A 20,921-nucleotide genomic window follows, 5' to 3' on the forward strand; every position below is an offset into this window, starting at 1 on the left:
ATTAAAATTCTTAATCAATCTCAATAATTTATAATTCGTAGACTTATCCAATATAATTCATTATATATAATTTAATCCCAATAAAATTATTAATATTCCTACTTTAAAATTATTGGCCGGATCGCTACAATAACAAATTCTAGAAGTCTTGCTTTGGTAGTATCAATCTTACATTTTTAATACTCGACTCAATGGGAGGGAGGGCCCTCCAACTAAAGCCGAAAGCAATGATGAGTCAATAATCATGGAGATGGGCACCACCAGGCGAGATCGAGACCAACACCATGCATAGGTTGGGGAAAAGTCCCTTCTGTAGATTCCAAACCTCCACTTTTTCAAACAACCAATAAATATAAAGAATAATATTATTTTATCTCTTTATTTTATTTATTCATTTTGACTATTTATATATTTAATATTTTTTAATTTATTTTATACTTACTAATTAAAAAAATAACTATTAATGTATTAATATTTTTTTATATTTTATAAAAATATTAAAAAATATTAAAAAATTTAAATAAAAAAATTGAAAAAATTGAAAAAGTGAATTTTGCACCCTAGCTTGACGGCACCCTAGCAGCACTTAAATATAAATAAAGCTAGGGGATCAAAGTTTGACTAATGGCTTCACATTTAGAATATTAAGTAAAGGGTCTTTTCTTGCTATATTTCACTTAGAATAACTATAAACAATGAGAACAGGAAGTCAAAAATCTTGAGTGCCATGTGGGGAGCCTTCCTGGATCTTACATGACTCAGATGGAGCCCACATTTAGCTTGCCTCCACCTCCATAATTTAACAGAGAAAAAAAAATCTATTTATAATTTCATTATTTTTTTTTAAAAAAAATATCAAATTAAACATTGAAAAATAAATTAAAAGAGTACTCCAATACTTTAAATGAAAGATGTTCAGAGCATAATCAACTTTGGGTACATTGTTTTTATTGGGAATAATAACCGAATACAATAACCATGGAAGACACCCAACACACAGGTTTAGTGAAGTGGTGCCTTTTGCTTATTCAGAAGACTTGATCAATCATTAATTTTCCCTTTTTCTTTTTCTCTTCAACTGATAGCTACCAAATCCATCTATAATTCTGAGAGTTCCTTAGGATCGAAAACACGGTTGTGGCAAGTGGGATTGCAAGGATAAGGGCAATCTATCTTTTGGAATGGACTTCGGTCATAAAACCAGTCTCCAACTGCCTTTGCTATTGTCTGCAGAACATTTTTGTTTCATAGAATAATGGAATTAGTTTCTGCAGAGGGAAACTGGAAAAGCAAGCAGTGAAAAAGATAAGAGTAAAATTAAGCAAGTTGTAATAATCAACAGAAAAAATGATAAACAAATGGAGAAGATAGAGATGTATCTTACTGTTCTACCCAGCAATGGAGAATCATCCCTTAACCATGTCTCCTGCATTTCAGTTTGGCAGTGGGCATAGCAAGAGTCAATGAACAATCCTCTAGATGAAGAGGTGCCCAGTCCATTCAACGCACTTAAAAATTGCATCCTGAAATCTGAAAATAAACATCTAGATATAATTAGTAAAATCTCCCGAAGCGGGTTGTTATTATCAATGATGATGTACTTTATCATATAGAAATGCCGTTCTAGGTTGTTTCCTAGAAGTATTTGTGCAAATGGCATTAAGGGTTTAGAGAACGTTTCATGATCCATTTTCGATAAATAGAGAGCATTCCATGATCCTAAAAACTATAAAATGTTATTAGGATGATATGGTATTCTTGAAGGATTCTTTGATTGCCTCTTTGAAGAATTGTTTAATGGAATTTAGGAGATTCTGGTATTCACCTTGCATGGTAGTTAATTGAGTGGGTGAGCAGTTCGTTATATCAAGTTTGCAGCTATGCCAATGGCCATGGGGGTCAGCAACACCAGGCGCCAAAATGTTTTTTATCTGACAAAGAACAATGAGTTCAGGCATTCAATATATGAAAGGTAGAAGGGTACCACTAAATTTATATAAATAAATACAAAAAAAATTTATAAATATATGTTACATTTTATCATCAGTATTTAGGTCACAGATATTTGCTAAAACAGTCACAAAAGCGAATTAAAGGTGGACAAAACCATCTTCAAATCTCATTTGATTCTGGTGTCAAGATGTTAGCAAAAGAAACACCTCCAATTTCAAACAAATATACCTGGTGATATTGAACTACCTGACATAACAGAGCCCAAAGTCGAGATCATAATACAAAGTTCACCACCACCATAGGTCTAAACCAGACCAAATTTGATAAATGCGCAACAAAAGATATAAACATTTTTAGGGAGAAAGTAAATTACTATTTTCTCCCTAATAACCATAGGTCTAAACCAGCGCCTTAGGTCAGGTGGAAAAGGACTGGGTGAATTAACACTTGGCCTCGGGCTCCAATTTTATCAAGCAAAAATGGCATGAAATAAATAATGGAATAATAGTAGAAACTAGAAACTGAATTATTTATAGCTTCAAATATCATCTATAAAATCTTTCCTCCTATTTGAAGCTGTTTTCATCAAAGTTAAAGTACTTCAGCAGTGCTGCTAAGAAGTTCCTATCCTCTGAAAATGAAGGACAGCCGGACAATGTTAACCCCCATTTAATTTAATTATTTGGGGTCAAGAAATGGACTGGTAATTCTAGTCTTAAACCTAGTTAACGTGGCAGGTTTTCTAATTTCAGTTTATACATTAATTTCTTTACTAAGGTAATGGAACCTATCATATGTACAAATTTCAAGGTAAGTCACAAAAATTTCAAGGAAGAGTCTAGAACCAGAGGAAGAATGGTGAACTCGATGTATGAAATTTGAAAGAATGGCAATAAACAGTCATTCATCTCAAAATAGAATGAGCTCACCTGCCATGAATCATAGGCTGCATTTACAAGAAATATTGGTGTTTTGATTTGCTGTACCATGTTTTGGGGAAAGAAACACTGCAATAGAGTTTAGAGTTAGTGGTAACACTGAAGAGGAAATGGTGAGGTGCAAGGTAATAACACAATAGGTGCACTTACCAACCCAGGTCTCATTTTTGAGGTGCATGAAGAAGGTAAATTCTTCGCTGAACCCTACACCAAAAACAAACACACTCATTTTAAGAATCAGGTTTTGCTTTCTGAATAAATGCAAGCTTTAAAAAATGGAGGAGCCCTATAGTTATGTTTATTTTCCTGCTTGACATTGTGTGTGTGTGTGAGAGAGAGAGAGAGAGAGAGATTTCAATAACTGAGCCACTGAAAAAAGAACGCAAAAGTTAAACTGCCTGTAGCAGTATAGAGAGCTAAAACCATAAAATTGCAAAACACAAGTTAAATCATCTGAGATAGAGCATGAATACATGTGTCGCAACCACTTCACTATAAAATGCTTCAATGTGTTGTGCTCCAGAAACATCCTTCCTGTTGCACAATGTTTTGGTGTCAAATCACGTAAATGCGCAACTTAAGCCAACTCTGTACTGGATGATGATGAAGTCAAGATGGAAGATGAAGAATATGAGCTTACGCGTTGATAAAGTAACCAGCATCCGCCAGGCATTTAACTTTAGCACCTATAGGTACAAGAGCTCTGAAGTTATCACAATGCAAAATAGAAGTCAATCCACCAGCCGAACAACCGGAGAGAATAGCCTGTAGTTACAAGTCCTAATGAGTTATAGGAATGATGATTTGAGGAGGGTTATAAATTATAATCAACAAATGATTATAAAGATATACATTTTCAGCACTTCTCATTCCTTTCGATAACAGATCCTCAATGATAGCAAGCCAAACCCTTGCTCCTCTGAAGTGAAGGTTAGTTGCCTGATCAAATTATTAGCCAGTTAAAAACCCAACAAATACAAAAAACATAGGATACAGTGGAATTAGGATTTCCCCCAAAATTAAAACTTTCAGAGTTTCGAATAACTTACTGGATCAACTGCTTCCACATCGCCAGTAAATGATGCCCCATCACAGTACCTAACCTTGATTCTGTTCCAGTTGTAAAAGTCTGGATATTAAAACAGTTTTTTTAATCACATTAGAATGCAAAGCTAAGGAGAATGGAAGATCATACAAGTTGAAGCGATATTTAAATAAGTGAACTATTAAGTCATACCAGGATTAAACTTTTGAAATTTACTCAGTAAGCCAGAGAAAGCAACTTCCTTGACCATTTCCTTAGATGAACCTAGACGAGTGCTCTTACGAGAAAGGCAAGTGGTGACATTGTTGCACCATCCACCTCCCTGTGAATCAGAGCAAAGACGCAATGGTCAAAAAAATAAATATCTAAATAATAGAAATGTATTAGATAACATAAGAATTCAACAAAACAAGACCGTTAAAGCCCTTGAGAACTACATTTGGAAGAAATTGTAACATTCGAATATCATAATATGTAAACAAGCATACAATATTCAGCTTTGTCTAGCCCATGAAGAATTGGAATTATTGTACTAATTTGGCATCAGAAAAGTTATTTCAGTAGAAGCATTTTCCCCTTTTCTTCTTTCTATTGGCAATCTGTTCTAGCATTATGCCTCTGTTTCCTTGGTTTAAAAAAAAAATCAAATAAATAGGGTATGACAAACGGACAAACCTCAAAGTGAACCAACCAATTGTTCACTCCTGCACCAAATCCCTTATCCCAGTGGTAAGCTGGCGGACTTCCATCCAAACAAACTGCAGAACAGGTCAAATTCAAAAACACAATGAAACAAAGATTTGAATGAGTTCAATTATTTTATGGGGAAGGACTGAATTCTGAAAGGAACAGAATAAAGGCTCAATTCTAATCAATTTATTTTGAAATGAGTTTCTTACCGGCTCCTTTTGCTACAGCATTCTCGACATAAGTAATTCCCACATTAAAGCCTTCTGTTTTGAGCAGTAGCAAGGCACATAATAGAAGGTTTATACATTGGGCTAATATTGCAAACGCCATTCTGCACAGAAAATATTGACAAATGTCGAGATAAAACAAGGGAAACAAAAAAAAAAAAACAGATCACTTCAGTCAGGATCATCTGTAGAAAATAAATTGACCAACAAGAAGCTTAATGCATTTATCACATAATTCGTTCCTAAATATAAATAGAATAAGCATAAACCTGAGTCACTTCCTCTTAGGTTGAAATAACAAAGACATTAAGCATCTACAAAAATTTCTGAACCCTCTATTTCTTTTGATAGGGATATCCTAGAATTTACAAGAGAGTAACCATAAATAAATAATCCTCTTCCCTCTTAAAAAACGAAATAAAAAATTAGTGTAATATACTGAGTTACACAAAACCAAAATCCAATTGCGAACATAACAAAAGAATCACAAGTTAGCCTCATTTGCTTTCACAACTTATTTGAACTCATCTCATCTCATCTAATCATTACAATTTTCTCAAATTTTCACACAAAATAAAATAAACAATTCAACTTTTTCAAATCTTAAAACAAAAAATAATAGTAAAAAAATATATTCTAACAATATTTTATTCAACTCTTTAACTTTAATCTTAATTCATTTAATCTCATTTACGAAAACAAACGAGGCAGCCTCAACCAACTAAATCTAACCTTTTTATATTGTAAAGGTTATTGAATTTAAATTCAAACTATCCTTTCTAGATGCCAGATACATCATGGTGTGGTAACATAATATTATTACCCCGTAGAGTTTGATACTTGATTTGAAGGAAAGAAACTCTGCAAGATCAATAAGAAGAGAGTTTTCTTCACCCTTTCCCCGTTTATAACAGTAGAACATCCAAAAATGTGAAAAAAAAATGTGGAAAAGAAAGATCAACAAGATATATAAATATATGTGCAAAAAAGAAAACGAAAAAACAATAAAAAGGTATAGCAGAAGAATTTCATTGTTATCTCTGATGTAATCATATATTAGATTGACACGACACATGCCATTCTAACCAAAGATAGAGTTGCTCATCCTTCGTCCAAATCTCATACATGAAAGAAAAATTAGTGATATATTGGAGTTGATTATTAAAATATTTTCTATTACTTCGCCTATTTAAATCCACTTAATGAATTTCTTTTTCTTTTTCTTTCCCTTAGATGAATAACTTACGATCAGAAAATGAACCAAATCTATGAACAAAAGCAGTACCTACATATAACCCAACTGTCATAAAATGCAGTACATATTTCACGAATCATAACCTGTACCTGAACTAGAAAAATAGGAGGGAACCTGAACCAGCTAGTTTTGAGAGAATGTGCATGAAACCCAGTTCAGGATATTGCTTCCTAGAGCTGCCAACTGAAAGCTAAAACCATGTCAAATACTGGGAGAGAGAGGAGAAAGCAATGGAAGGGTAAAGAACTGGCGGTAGCTTATACGAGGAGTAACGAATGCTTTTCACAGAAATGCTTTATATAGACAAAAACACACATCCGAAGCAAATGCTTAGACGCCCACGGTTCGAGCAGCGAACCCAAGAACCGACACTCATTCTTACTACTCACTCAATCGGATTAGTTTATTTGCGTGTGCGTGGGTCGGGCTTGTGGGCCAACCCGACTCGAATCTCCCGTAACGAATCTTTACTGTTTGAGTGTTATTACGTAACGTAATAAATGAGTGGACGATGTCGGAACTCGGAAGTAGACAGCTTCTGTTTTGAGCTAACTCAGAAAGTCAGGATGACGACTCCCACACCTACCTTATCATGAGAGTAATAATACTCGTGATCTCAATTTTAATATTTTATTATTATCTTATAATATTATATTAGACAATTAAAAAGTTTTTATTATATTTTATTTATAAATTTATTATTTAATAATGCATTATAATATAATATAAAAAAATGTTAAATAAATATTTTCTTATTATAAACTTGGATCAAGCTAGTTTAGATAGTAAAATCTTTCAATTCATTTCATCTCATCTCAATATATTAATATTTAAATATCACAAATATAAATATTTTTTAAATTTTTAATTTTTAATTTTTTCATTTAATCATTATCTAATCATTATAATTTTTTTAAAATTTTAAATAAAATATAAAAAATAACTTAACTTTTTCAAATACTAAAGTAAAAATAATATTAAAAATATATATTTTAAATTTTTAATATTTTTATTTAAACTTTTCTATCTTATTTTTTAAAATTTTATAAAATATATTATTTTAAATTATTTTATTATCATCCATAAATTATTTTACTATTTATTGTTAGAGTAAATAGTATATAATTTTGTGATTCAAACATGGAGTAAATTGGATACGAGCTCACTACGTGGAAGAAGATGATTCGTGAGGAGTGGGACTAGTGATGGACGTCTACCTACACATCTTGAGTGTGTGATTGACGGCGAAAAGTTGGAGTAGGACCGGTTAAAAGACGCTCATAAATCTCTTGTTAGGTCCGGTTCCATCATGATTCTATCTAAGCTGTCATCCAATTAATATTTGATTTACTAAAATGTGATTGGTCCATACTCTTTTTTAGAGAAAAAAAAAAATTATTATTCTCAATCTTACTTTTGAATATATGTTAAGTCACGCTCTCTATTACGATGAAATTGAGATATATTTAATAATTAGTTTAAATTTCAAGAAAAATACATAATCGGTATGATTTATATTAAAAAAAACTTTGGACAACAACCCCCTGCTTTACCTTACCAATTAAGATTTGATCATCGGGTAACTTTTACAATTAGAATAAGGAAAAAGTTAGGAATCCGCTGGGAGCCCCCCCCTTTTTTTTTTTTTTTTAACTTAGGAGTTAAGAAAATATTATTTAAAATATTATTAATTTTTTTTTGTTTTTTAAAAAATATTTAAAACTATTAAGAAAATAATATTATAAAAAAATAAAAAAATAAACTTTCAATTTGATCTAACAGGAGCCCCCAGCAGTGAGTGTAGACCCACTCTTAAAATAATGTTGGGTAGAGTTTTAGATTTTAGTCTGCGCAAATCTTGCATACTTATTGTAAAAAAGGAAAATAATTGAAAAGTTAGGGATCCGCTAGGAGCCCTTATTTGAAAAAATTAATTATTTTTTATATTTAGTTAGAAACTTCAGAAAAAATTTAATAATTAGATAAAAAAAATTTAAGATTTAAAATTGAAAAGTATTTATATTTAAGTGATGTTTAGATATAGAGTTGAGATGATATAAGATAAAATAAGATAAAACTATCTCAACATCTAAATGGGACAGCAAAAACACACATAACATTTTTAATTCTTTTTACCAAATTGTTTAGTTTTTGCTCATATCGTATGTCTTCAACATTTGTTTTAAAAAATAGTTGTTACTTAATAAGCACGTGTCAATTCACTACTTTAATTTATATATTTTTTAGAGTTGTAAAAAGTTTATTATAACTTTTGAATCAAAAATTTTAGAGTGAATTCGAATTAGTCACTTGAGATTGGAAGTTTTGAAATTTGATGGATTTGTTGCTTAAAAATGGTTTTGGTTGTATAAATAATTTTCTTACGGTCATATTTAGTTATTCTATAATTTTGTTGAAATATGTGTATTGTAATTATTTAAAATTTAATGATTTTGACTTATGAATGAGTTATTATAGTTGAAAATAGTTTAAAAGTTATATTTTTTTTTTATATATATACTCATAAAAAAAATTGAAAATATTGGTGGAACTTTCCGTTTATACTTTTGGATTTGATACGCACAATAATTGGTACCATAAAAACTTTCTACGTCAATTAATTTTTTTATTTTTTATTTTTGTTTTTATTATTAAATTGTATCACATATATAATATGAAAAATACTACTCTTATCGTTAGTTTATACCTCTAGTTTTTATCACTATAAGTTTTTTATTTTTTATTTTTATTATTTTTTACTTAATGATTAAGTAAGTATTTTTTAATAATATTATATTTTTTATTTTTTAAAATATATTTAAATATATTAAAAAATACATATAAAAAAATACCAAAAAACAAAATCATCCTAAAACAACTAGCAGGAGCCAACGGGAGCTCCAGCGGTAGGAGTAGCATCGCTCATATAATATGTAGTATTGTATTTATCTATCAACTCCCTAGAAATATAGCTCGAGAACCCATTGAAAGGTAGAAGAAATTTTTTTATTTTTCTTTTTCTTCATGTCTTTTTTTAATTATCATAAATATTTTAAAAAAATAAAAAAATTTACAATATCAAGAAAAAAATATTTTCTTAATTATTAAATAAAAAAATTCTATTCGAAATCAAATTCGAATCCTAAAACATTTATATATATATATATATATTGTGAACTGGAGAAAAAAAGGGGGGAAAGAAAAGGTAACACCGACAGTATCACTATCATCCCAGGTCTCGAAGACAGCTGTGGTCAGTAAAAAAGGTCGATAAGAAATGGCAACGAAAGGGAAACACGGCTTCTTACTTCTTAGCTGGCTGGTTGTCTGCCCATCACATGGCTTTGTGGCTGCCTGTTTAATTTCTCTGTTTTTTTTATCACTTTTGTCAGTCTCTCTCGGTCTCCAGTACTTTCCATTTGACTTTCAAGGACTTCAACTTTATTCCTTTAATTATTGTTTCTATTATATTTGTATTCTCAAACAATGTTCAACTCCAGACAGAATTTGAAACCATTTTAGTCATAAAAAAAAAAAAAAAATGACAATACTCTGACTGTCTGTCTGACATCATTTATCAAGTCTAGCTTCAATACCTAATTCTGTCGGTGATAAAATAAAAGGAAAAAAACAAAAGCAATAAAGGGTTCTCATGTTATGTCCGTGTTAAATTTTGTCCACAATTTTTTTTTTTAGAATTTCTTATATAAATATACTTTAAAATGAAGATATTCATAAATTATCATTTCATTTTCGTTATATTATATAAGATGTGTCATATTTATTATTTAATAAAAAAATAATTTATGAATGAAACGTTATCATTTTACATTATCTTTAATTTAAGAGTTAAACCCCCTCCCCTCCCCTGCACTGTCTTTCTCTCTTTACTTGAGTTTTATCTTGAATTTTGGATTTTTTTTCTTTGTATTTCAGTTGGTTGTCAGCACTGGTTTGGCAGTGGGTGGTCGGACAATGGTGGGGGCAATCCACTCTCAACATGTCGATGAGGGCACCTGCCCGCCCACGGAGGGTGGGGCTAAGCCCCAGGAAACCAACTCTCCTTCCCCCTCAATGTGGGGGCAGGAGACGGAGCCGGTGGCCTCCCGTCCAGGCAATGCAGGTAGCACCCTTAGACTCTATCACATTACTTGGGAATAGATGGAAGGGAAATGTGTCACTTAGTATTGTTGTAGAAAAATTATACTCATTGTGTCGTGTTTCGCATGCTTTTGGACCAAGCTCCTACAACTCAAGTCTTCGGAAACATGCCTGCAAAAGATGGAGAGTAATGTAACTCTGAGAGAGCAGCCTTAGGGCCGAGTAACCTCCAATACTAAAGTTAGTAAATATTCTTTAAAGTTTATAAATAAATAAAAGAGTCTAGGAATCAGAGAGCTTTTTTCGTACCTGGGTTGGCTATTTATACCGTGGTTTTTTTTGTTGGGGGGTGGGGAGGAAATCGCCTTTGTCTCCACCAAGTCCATGCCTTTTTTTTTTTTTTTTCTTCTATTGTCAGACCTTCTTTAATGCAGCGTGGCTCTGCTATAGCTCTATAAATGGAGCTCAACAGCCTGTAGCTTTTCGTAGGGAGGTAAGTCATTCGGGCAGTTTGTTGCTGGACCCGCTCCTACCCATTGACACTGTAGGAAAGGGTAATTTAGGGTCAGGTTGGCACTGATCCCACACTTCCTCGTAATGGGGGTCGAGGTAAGTTATTCGGGTAGCCGCGAGACTGATCCTGCTCTCCACTGTGGGGGGACAAGGCAACCTTTAGGCCTACATTTCCCTATGGTATCCCACAGGAAGGTAAGTCGTTCGGGTAGTTTATTACTGAACCCATTCCCTCTCATTGACTCTCACGAGGAAGGTAAAAGCTTTTTCTTTTGGGTAGTTGAGGACTACCCGCACTTTGCCTTAGGAAGGATAATGCAACCTTTAGACCTACATTTCCCTCTGTTGCCCTGTGAGAAGGTAATTCGGCCAGCGATGTGACTGATTCTCTCCTTCGCCGTGATGGGGGTCAAGGTAAGTTATTCAAGCTGCCTTGGGGCCGGTCTCGCTCTCTCGGACGAGGAGGCTGAGTCACCTGCTCGCCTATCATCCTTCATAGGAAGGTAAGTTGTTCGGGTAGTTTGTTCTGGACCTGTTCCCGCTTGTTAACATCACAGGAAATGGTAAGTTTGGGCAAGGTGCTGCTGATTCCACACTTTGTTGTAACAGGGGTCGAGGTAAGTTATTTGGGTAGCCGGGAAGCTGATCCCACTATCCACTGTGGGAGGGATAAGGTAACCTTTTAAACCTATTTTTCCTTATGGTACCCCACATGGAGGTAAATTTTTCAAGCAATTTTGTTACTGAACCTGCTCCCACTTGTTGGCGCTAACGAGAAAGGTAAATCTTTGTCTTCGGGTGGTCAAGGGCTGACTCGCACTTTCCTGCAAGAGGGACAAGGCAACCTTTTAAGCCTACCTTTCCCTTTTCACCTCGTAGGGAGGTAAATTGTTGATGGAGTTCCCGTTTAGTGAGTTGACTTTGTTGATGCGTTTGGAGCGAAGTTTGCTTGATGGGTTGTGTTATGTCCCTAAAATTAGCCATTGAAACATAAAGACTTCTTTTATTAAGGCCCGCAACTGGTGCATGAGTACATACAAATTTATAATAATAAAATCGAATTAGCAACAATATTTCTGTAGATGCTCAACGTTCCATAGGTATGCCAGCTTGTTTCCTTGGGAATCTCTCAGGAGGTATGCGCCCGGGTGATTAGTGGCGACGACCACGTAAGAGTCCTCCCATTGGGGGCCTAGCTTTCCCTCATCTCACGTCGTTGTTCCTATCTCTTTAAGTATGAGGTCTCCGATCTTGAATATTCTTGGCCGCATGCATTTGTTAAGGCATCTCTCGGCTCTTCTTTTGTTGGATGCGGTTTTGATCTCGATTTCTAGTCAGATTTCTTCCATTAGGTCAAGTTGTTCTATTAGCCGCCTGTTATTGGACTCTTGTTCGAAGTGCTGAACTTTGTTGGTGGAGATTCCGGTCTCTACTTGTTGCATCACCTCATGGTCGTACGTGAGGGTGAAGGGGGTTTCCTCGGTCGGCGTTTTCACTATGACCAGGTAAGCCCACTTAAGGGAGGGGAGCTCTTCTTCCTACGCCCCCTTTCTGGCATCGAGCCACTTCTTGAGCATTCTCATCAGCATTTTATTGGTCGTCTCGCCTTGCCCATTGGACTGAGGATGTCCCGAGGATGAGTATAGAAACTCGACCCGCAATTCCCGACACCAATTGTAGTAGTGATCAGAATTGAACTGCCTTCCATTATCCAATATGATGGTGCGTGGGAAGCCAAATCTGCAAACTACTGACTTCCTTAGAAATCAATGATATTGCTCGTCGTGATAGTAACTAAGGCCTCAGCTTCGACCTATTTGGTGAAATAGTTCACAGTCATCATGACAAATTTGACTCCCCCTCTACTCAAGGGGAGTGATCCGACCAAGTCGATTCCTCACTGGGTGAAAGGCAAAGGCGACATGATTGACGTCAACTCCTTCAGTGAACAATGGGGCATCCTGTTGTACTCTTGGTACTTCCAACACTTCTGCTCATAGTCATTGGCATCTCGCTGGGCCTGAGGCCAGTAATGGCCCATTTTCATCACCTTTTTAGCTAACGCTTGTCCTCCAGAGTAATTCTCGCAAGTTCCTTTGTGTATTTCTACTAACACGTAGTACACTTCGCCAGGGGAGATGCACCTTAAGAGAGGCATCGAGTGACCCAAAAGATATAGGACTCCCTCGATCATAATGTAGCGTGCCGCTCTATTTCTGATTTTCCACACCTCCTGTCGGTCCTCGGGTATCTCTTTGGTTTCCAAGTATCTAATTATGTCTTCCGCTCAATCTGGGGCTTCGGACCGTATTTCCATTACTTCGATTCTCGCAACAGGTACTTCCATTGTTCGGGTCATTGTATTTTCTGGCAGGGGGAGTTCTCTTGTCCAAACGCGACACGCACCAACTTGTCCGCTTTTTGATTTTCTGTCCTTGTCACTTGTTGAATTTAAAAGTACTTGAAGTGGGGGCGTTCAGCCTCTGTCAATGCTAGATATTTCTTCAACTTCTCGCTCTTTACAGCAAACTCCCCTCGCACTTGATTCACCATTACTTGAGAATTGGCCCATACTTCGATCTTGGTGGCGCCTAGAGGCCACTTGTAATCCTGAAAGTAGCGCCTCGTACTCCGCCTCGTTATTCGTTTTTTTGAATGCAAACTTAATGGCATAATTGTGTTATTCTCCCTTGGATGCCACGATATGCACCCCTACTTCCCCCTCCAGCTCGGCAAGACGAGCCGTCAATGAATACTTGCCAGGGCTTTATAGGAGGTGCATTATTGTTCTCTGCCAGGAAGTCGGTGAATCCAGCTACAAAATTCCCTAATACTTGCCCTTTTTATGGTGTTTCGTGGAGCGTAGTCAATGTCGAACTCACTCAGCTCCCAATTCATAAGCCGCCCTGAGGCATTCGGTCATTGTAAAACCTTCTTTAGAGGGGTTTCAGTGAGGACCCGTACTGGGTGAGCTTGAAAATACGGACACAGCTTGTGCGTAGTTACTACCAGTGCAAAGGCCAGCTGTTTTTTGCATGAGTATCTAGCCTTGGCCCCCGATATGATCGACTGGTGTAGTAAATTGGCTTTTTGACCCCCTCTTCTTCGTGTACCAACGCTGAGGAAGTTGCTTGAGGGGAGACTGCTAGGTACAATGTCAACGTTTCTCCGCACCGAGGTTGGCTGGGGAGCATCGGGCTCGTCAGGTTTTTCTTGAGAGCTTTGAACCCCTGGTTGCACTCACCATCCCATGCATTTGCTTTCGACAAGACTTTGAAGAAAGGTAGACGTTTGTCGGTTAATCTCGATACGAACCTATTGAGGGCGGATATTTGCCCAGCTAGCCTTTGTACTTCATTTATGCTCCAAGGTGGGGATATGTTGAGGATGGCTTCTGTGACGCCCCCAATCCCCGCTTGGGATAGAACGGAGACTTAGAGCGTCGTGATATGCAATACAATATTACATACCCTTGTTCATGACAGTTAATATGCAATGCATCCTAGTATGTAACTAGTAGTATGCAATAATCGCAACGAAGATAAAAGGTTAAGGTGAAAAATATGCCAGAATAACTAAAACATCCCAACTTCATTGGATAATCATCATGTTTGAAATACTAAGTAGCATAGACTTATATAAAAAATCATATCATTTTTTTAATGCGATCTAAAGCATAAAGTACTTGGGCTATGCATATCAAAATTAAGTCCAGTTGTAACGCCCCGTATTTTGGTGTAGTTTCACTGAAGGATTATTTTTAATAATTCAAAAAATTATTCTCTTATTTTATAATTATCGGATATTTTAAATGGGTTATTTTATGATCTTTAAATTGTGAAAATTAAATTGTTATGTTTTCTTAATATTTATTTACTGTTGTACATTTAAATTGTTCTTCTTTTAATTTAATTGATTGTGATATTTAATTATTTTATTTTCATTGTATCATTACGTTTAATTTAATTTAATTGATTTGCTGTTTTAAAAATCATTTTCGTTAGATCATTTTCTGTGACCCAAGATGTGAGGACTGGACCTCTTTTCTTTCTCTTCATTTTTCTTTTCTCCTTTTTCTTTCTTTTCTTTTCTTTTTTTCTTTCTCTCCTGGCTTCTTTCCCGCGTGCAACTCTCTCTCTCTCTCTCTCTCTCTCTCTCTCTTTCTCTCTCGCCGTGCACCCGTTCTTCACCCAGGCCGTCTTCGTCGCGCCGCCATGCGCGACACCGCCCACCCCATCGTGCTCCCCACCGGCCGGCAACCTCACCCCTCCAATTTCAGCCTCCCTTGTGCCGTCGTTAGCCACCACGAACCCCTTGAAGCCGCGGCCTTCCTTGCACCACTGCGCCGCCGTCGCGCCACCTCCGGCCACCATTTCTTCACCACATCATCCTCGACCTCCTAGCAACCCATTGGACCCAACCCCACCTCCGATTCGTCACCGGTGAAGCACATCCAACTCCATTTTCGTTTTGGACATTTTTAGCCTAAAAACACCCATTGCGCCGCAACCCACGGCAAACCACCACGACCACTAGCTTCACTGACCTCCTTAGGCCCTACTCTATCAAATTTGGGTCTTCGTTTGTCACCGTTGAAAAGTGGGTATCTGTGACCCACGGCCACAGTGTATTTTACACTATTCGATAGCTATTTTTCCACTTCGAGCGCACCCGTGATCCTCGGAAAATTATTATATAGCATTGTAAGTATTTTTCTAAAGAACTATTGTGATTTAAATATATTTTTACACTAACTCATGTTATTGTGATCTGGTTGGTTGGACATGCCAGACTGAGTCCTAGGAGTTCGGGAGTTGGATGGTCTATGGATGGAGTTATGTGATTGATTGGTATTGTGAATTATTGGTTGTTGGTTTTGGTGTTCATGTACATAGCATATTGCTCGCATGATCATGTTTGTAAAGGAAACTGGATTTTCGTGTACATGCATCGTGTTCATGTGTTTTATGAAAATTGGGTTTTCATGTGTTAAAGGATTTTGGGTGCGTGTATATCACGACCCCAAGCCGAGATGAGGTATTATCTCGGTGGAGCTCCTCTGGTCACTCGGGAGCGTAACATACTGAGTGACGTCCCCTGGATTGTCGCTGGGCGACGATGGGATCGGACGAGATGGTCTCGTGCCGACTCCGTGGCCCCTTTCCTGGTGGGGGCTAGAGGATGCTTGGCCACGTACGCGCTGTACGCGGAACTGGGCATCGCTCATTGCGTAGTGGCTGCTTGGCCACGAACGCGCTGGGCGCGGAACTGAGCATCGCTACGAAGCCAGGACGTGCAGATGATCCCTAGGGGAGATCATGGTGCATTGGTTAATGGAACATTGGGTTATTTTCTGGGAAAATGACAGAGTATTGTTTTTGTGCCAAAATGAGATTTTGGCGTATGTTGAAAAATATCTATTTTCGGGAAAAATAGTATTTTTGGATTTAATGCATATCTCATCATATGCATGCATGTTAGTAACATTAATGTATTTTTATCTTGTGGTTATTTGGGTTATACTTACCTGCGGTACCATTTTGTGGTAACGCAGATTTTGATGCAGAGGAGGATGAGGGTGAGCCTGAGGAGTCGGCTCCACCCGAGGAGTGATTGGATCACTTGTATTTTGGTTGGGACTTGTAAACATTTATTATGGATGACTGTATAATTTTTAAACTTTTTAACTGGTTGTTTAAATTGTATTAACAATTCTGGTACTTAGTTGTATTAAATATCCGCTGCGTTGTTTTTGTACACCGTTGCATGTACACACACTTGGCACTAACGTTGGGATGTGTGACTCTGTTGTCATCATCCCGGTGTTTCGATTCCCGTGTCTCCTTACATGGGGGTCGTGGGCCCCACAAGTGGTATCAGAGCGTTCGGCTCTAGGTAAACCCACATGTCCCTTAGGAGATGTACCAGAAATATTATTTTAAAAATATAAGTTAAATTATTTATTTTAAGGAATCTTTTAATTTAGATTTGTTATTTATTTTGTTTATGTTATATTATTATATTTTACTTTATTTTAGTTATTTCAATGTTACTTTGTTTTGGTGTTTGATTTTGTTCAGGTATTTAAACGGAGTTAAAGATTGCTATGACAGGAAGATGATGAGACCAAGAAGGCAAGCTAATGAGCCCAAAGATGAGTTACCAAGAGGTGATGGGAATTACGCCATGGCGAGGGCGTTGAATAGGATGACTGAGTTCCTTCAACAGAATTTCCGACCGCCGCAAGGAGATTTAAATAGAGCTGTCCATGTTGGGTGCACCTATGAGCGCTTCCTAGCGCATAAGACTCCTGCCTTTACTGGGGAGGAGGATCCACTGCGAGTTAGGAGGTGGATAGAAGATCTGGAGAGAACATTTGAGGTTTGTGGGTACACGGAGGCCCAAATGGTATTGTATGGAAGCTATATGCTGCAAGGTGAAGCGGCAAACTGGTGGCAGACCAAGCGGCAACTCTTAGAGATGGAGTTGGGATCTTTTGCTGTTGTGTCTTGACATTGATTCAAGAAGGAGTTCGACGACCGTTTCTTTCCTGTTGCGGTGAGACGACAAAAGGCTCGGGAATTCAATAATTTGGTACAAGGAGACATGACGGTCGAGCAATATGCTAGGAAATTCATGGAGCTTGGGCGATTCGCTACTCACCTCATTGCCACTGAGGAGTTGCGGGTTGAGCATTTCCAGGAGGGTCTGCGCCATGATATACGCAGACAAGTGGCCTGTCTAGAGATTGTGGATTTTCAGAAATGAGTAGATTTGGCCACTATTGCAGAGCGGGAGAATACTTTTGTGGTAGGCTCCCCTCCAGGCCAGAAGAGGCGGAGTTTTGCTGGCGAGGGCAATAGTTCTGGGTCACCGCAGAAGTTTGTTCAGCAGATTGGGGCCCGTTCGCAGGCAGCCTCTGGGGTTCGTACAGGAAGTCGAGCTCCAGTTTGTAGCAGGTGTAATAGAGCCCATGAGGGTGACTATGGCCAGAGAGGGATCCAGTGCTTTAGATGTGGCTAGCCGGGTCACTTTGCTCGTGAGTGTCCCAGTCAAGCTCAAGGAAGTCAAGGAGGACGAGGAGGTCGTCGAGGCGGGAGGACTGGCCAGAGACAGTTGGTACAGGCCCGAGTATATGCTGTGACTCCTGGTGATGTGGATTATGGAGATCCAGAGACCCGCGATGCTGGGGTGATTATTGGTATGCTTTTAATTTAATTGTTGGATTTGATGTTTGGTGTGAGTTGGTTTTTTTATTTATCTGGTGTATGTATTTGCTTCAGGTAGAGTTTGTCTGTATGATTTTTATGCATGTACCTTGTTTGATTCTGGGGCGTCTCAATCTTTTGTGTCCGCTACTTTTGCACGGATGTGCAATCTAGTCACCGAGCAGTTATCACAATCTTCCAAATAGTGAGCTGGTGTGGTGCTCCAAGGTTGCTTTAGGTTGTCCTTTGGATTTTGGTGGGAGGACATTGGATGCGGATTTGATTGTATTCAAGCTGCTTGGATTTGACATAATTTAGGTATAGATTGATTGCATTGATATTCTGCGAATATCAATTGTAGAACTCGGATGGAGAGTATTTGGAATTCGTGGGAAGCAAGTTGAAAGCAAGACCTGCAGTTATATTTGCAATTCAAGCTAAGAGAGACATAGCATGTGGAGCAGATGCTTTTCTGGTTCAAGTGGTGTCTACGCCCTCCGAGAAGAAGTCTTTAGTGGATATTCTGGTTGTGGAAGAATTCCCTGATGTATTTGTGGACGAGTTGCTCGGATTGCCTCCCGTTCGTGATTTGGAATTTGTTATTGATTTGGAACCTAGAGCGGCTCCTGTGCATAAAGCTCCTTACCGTATGGCACCGTCTGAGTTAAAAGAGTTGAAGACTCAATTGCAGGAACTTGTGGATAAAGGATTTATTCAACCTAGTACTTCACCGTGGGAAGCGCCTGTTTTGTTTGTCAAGAAGAAGGATGGTACACTCAAAATGTGCATCGACTATCGGGAACTTAACAAGCTGACTATCAAGAATAAGTATCCTCTTCCTAGAATTGATGATTTGTTTGACCAGCTTCAGGGAGCAGCTGTCTTTTCGAAGATTGATTTGAGATCAAGATACCATAAGTTGAGAATAAGAGATAAGGACGTGCCCAAGACTGCTTTCAGGACGAGGTATGGGCATTATGAATTTAAGGTGATGTCTTTTGGGTTAGCTAATGCCCCTTCCGCTTTTATGGATTTGATGAATAGGGTGTTTTGGCCTTTCTTGGATTCTTTTGTGGTGGTGTTCCTCGACGATATTCTGATTTATTCGCTAGATGTGGAGGAACATACTTGTCATCTTCGTTTGGCACTTGGAAAATTAAGGGAGCATCAGTTATATGCTAAGCTGAGTAAGTGTGAATTCTGGTTGGAAGAAGTTAAATTTCTTGGACATGTGATTTTCCAGGAGGGAGTGGCCGTAGATCCTAGTAAAGTGGAAGCTGTTCTGTCATGGCCTCGCCCTTCAACAGTTCGTGAGATACGGAGTTTCTTGGGACTTGCCGGTTATTATCGAAGATTTGTGGTGGGGTTTTCTCGACTATCTGGACCTCTCACTGCTTTGACTAGAAAGAATGCTGAGTTTGTTTGGTCTGACAGATGTGAGAGAAGTTTCCTTGAGTTGAAGAGAAGATTGACAACGGCACCTGTTTTGACACTTCCGAAGCCACACAAGCCATTTGTGATTTTTAGTGATGCATCTAAATTCGGGTTGGGATGTGTTCTTATGCAAGAAGATCGAGTTGTTACTTATGCATCTCGCCAGTTGAAAATTCATGAAAGGAATTATCCCACCCATGATTTGGAATTGGCAGCTATAGTTTTTGCTCTTAAGATTTGGCGGCATTATCTGTATGGTGAAGTCTATGAAGTCTATACCGATCACAAGAGTTTGAAGTATCTGTTTACTCAGAAGAATCTCAATATGAGGCAGAGGCGGTGGTTAGAACTGATTAGCGACTACCAATGTGAGATCAAGTATCATCCTGGAAAGGCGAATCTAGTCGCAGACGCTTTAAGTAGGAAGTCTCAACAGGTGGAAGAAGTAGAGTCATTAGATGTGGATTCTCTCCTTTACGGGATGAGGAGACTCCTTATTGAAAGTTCACAGCAGGAAGAATTATTATCTTCTGTTTTAGATGTCCAGGTTGTGGATTTTGAAGAATTGAAGACTATTCAAAGAAGGGATCCTAAGTTGTTGGCCATCAGAAAGAGAGTCAGACAGTCTAAGGGACCCTTGCACTATAGTCTGAATAAGGATGGTATCCTTCGGTTTCGGGATCGTAGGGTGATTCCCCGAGATTCAGAATTTAAGGAGCGAATTTTGGTTGAGGCTCATGCAGCTCCTTATTCAGTTCATCCAGGAAGCACGAAAATGAATTGAGATTTAAAGAAAAATTACTGGTGGGAAGGAATGAAGGTGGATATTGCCATGTTTATCGAGAAATGCGACACGTGCCGTCAAGTTAAAGCTGAACATCAAAGGCCTACTGGTAGGCTTCAACCTCTCCTTATTCCTGAGTGGAAGTGGGATGATATTTTTATGGATTTTGTTGTGGGTTTGCCGAGGACTCCTAGTGGAAAGAACTCAGTTTGGGTGATTGTTGACCGGTTGACCAAGAGTGCCCATTTCTTGCCTATCAATAATACTGACTCTTTGGGTAAGTTGATTCGGTTGTATGTTAAGGAGATAGTGCGTTTGCACGGAGTGCCCAAGAGCATCGTGTTAGATCGGGACCCGCGGTTCACGTCCCATTTTTGGAAGAGTTTGCAGGCAGCTTTAGGCACTAAGTTGAAGTTCAGTACTGCATATCACCCACAGACAGACGGCCAATCAGAGCGTACTATCCAGACTCTTGAGGATATGTTGCGTGCTTGTGTCTTGGAATTTCAGGGGAGTTGGGAGAATCACCTGCCACTAGTTGAGTTTGCCTACAATAACAGTTTTCATTCCTCTATTCAGATGGCACCGTATGAAGCTTTGTATGGGAGGAGGTGTAGATCACCGTTGTGTTGGGATGAAGTCGGCGAAAGTAAATTGATTGGGCCTGAGATAATTCAAGAAATGAAGGACCAAGTTCAATTTATAAGGACTAAAATGGCAGAAGCCCAAAGTCGCCAAAAGAGTTATGCAGATACAAGGAGAAGAGACTTATC

At 37.9% G+C, this 20,921-nt stretch overlaps 1 protein-coding gene across 2 annotated transcripts; it reads right to left on the minus strand.

Annotated features, from left to right (window-relative positions):
- Positions 1-875: 875 nt before the first annotated feature.
- Positions 876-6,481, minus strand: LOC121234111 (pectin acetylesterase 8-like). Of its 2 annotated transcripts, none has more exons than XM_041129927.1 (14): positions 6,198-6,481; positions 5,132-5,211; positions 4,836-4,957; positions 4,612-4,694; positions 4,129-4,258; positions 3,941-4,020; positions 3,744-3,830; positions 3,532-3,656; positions 3,365-3,425; positions 3,042-3,095; positions 2,883-2,960; positions 1,826-1,931; positions 1,385-1,530; positions 876-1,227 (listed from the first exon to the last, which is right to left on the minus strand). In XM_041129927.1, exons 2-14 carry the CDS (start codon positions 5,158-5,160, stop codon positions 1,099-1,101), a joined length of 1,230 nt encoding a protein of 409 aa, XP_040985861.1. In that variant the 5' UTR covers positions 5,161-5,211; positions 6,198-6,481; the 3' UTR covers positions 876-1,098. The 2 variants fall into 2 exon arrangements, with proteins under 2 accessions (XP_040985861.1, XP_040985862.1); XM_041129928.1 differs by having other exon boundaries at positions 5,123-5,211; positions 6,198-6,479.
- Between the last annotated feature and the right edge of the window lie 14,440 nt (positions 6,482-20,921).

The sequence above is a fragment of the Juglans microcarpa x Juglans regia genome, chromosome 6D (genome assembly GCF_004785595.1).
Source record: "Juglans microcarpa x Juglans regia isolate MS1-56 chromosome 6D, Jm3101_v1.0, whole genome shotgun sequence".
NCBI lineage: Eukaryota > Viridiplantae > Streptophyta > Magnoliopsida > Fagales > Juglandaceae > Juglans > Juglans microcarpa x Juglans regia.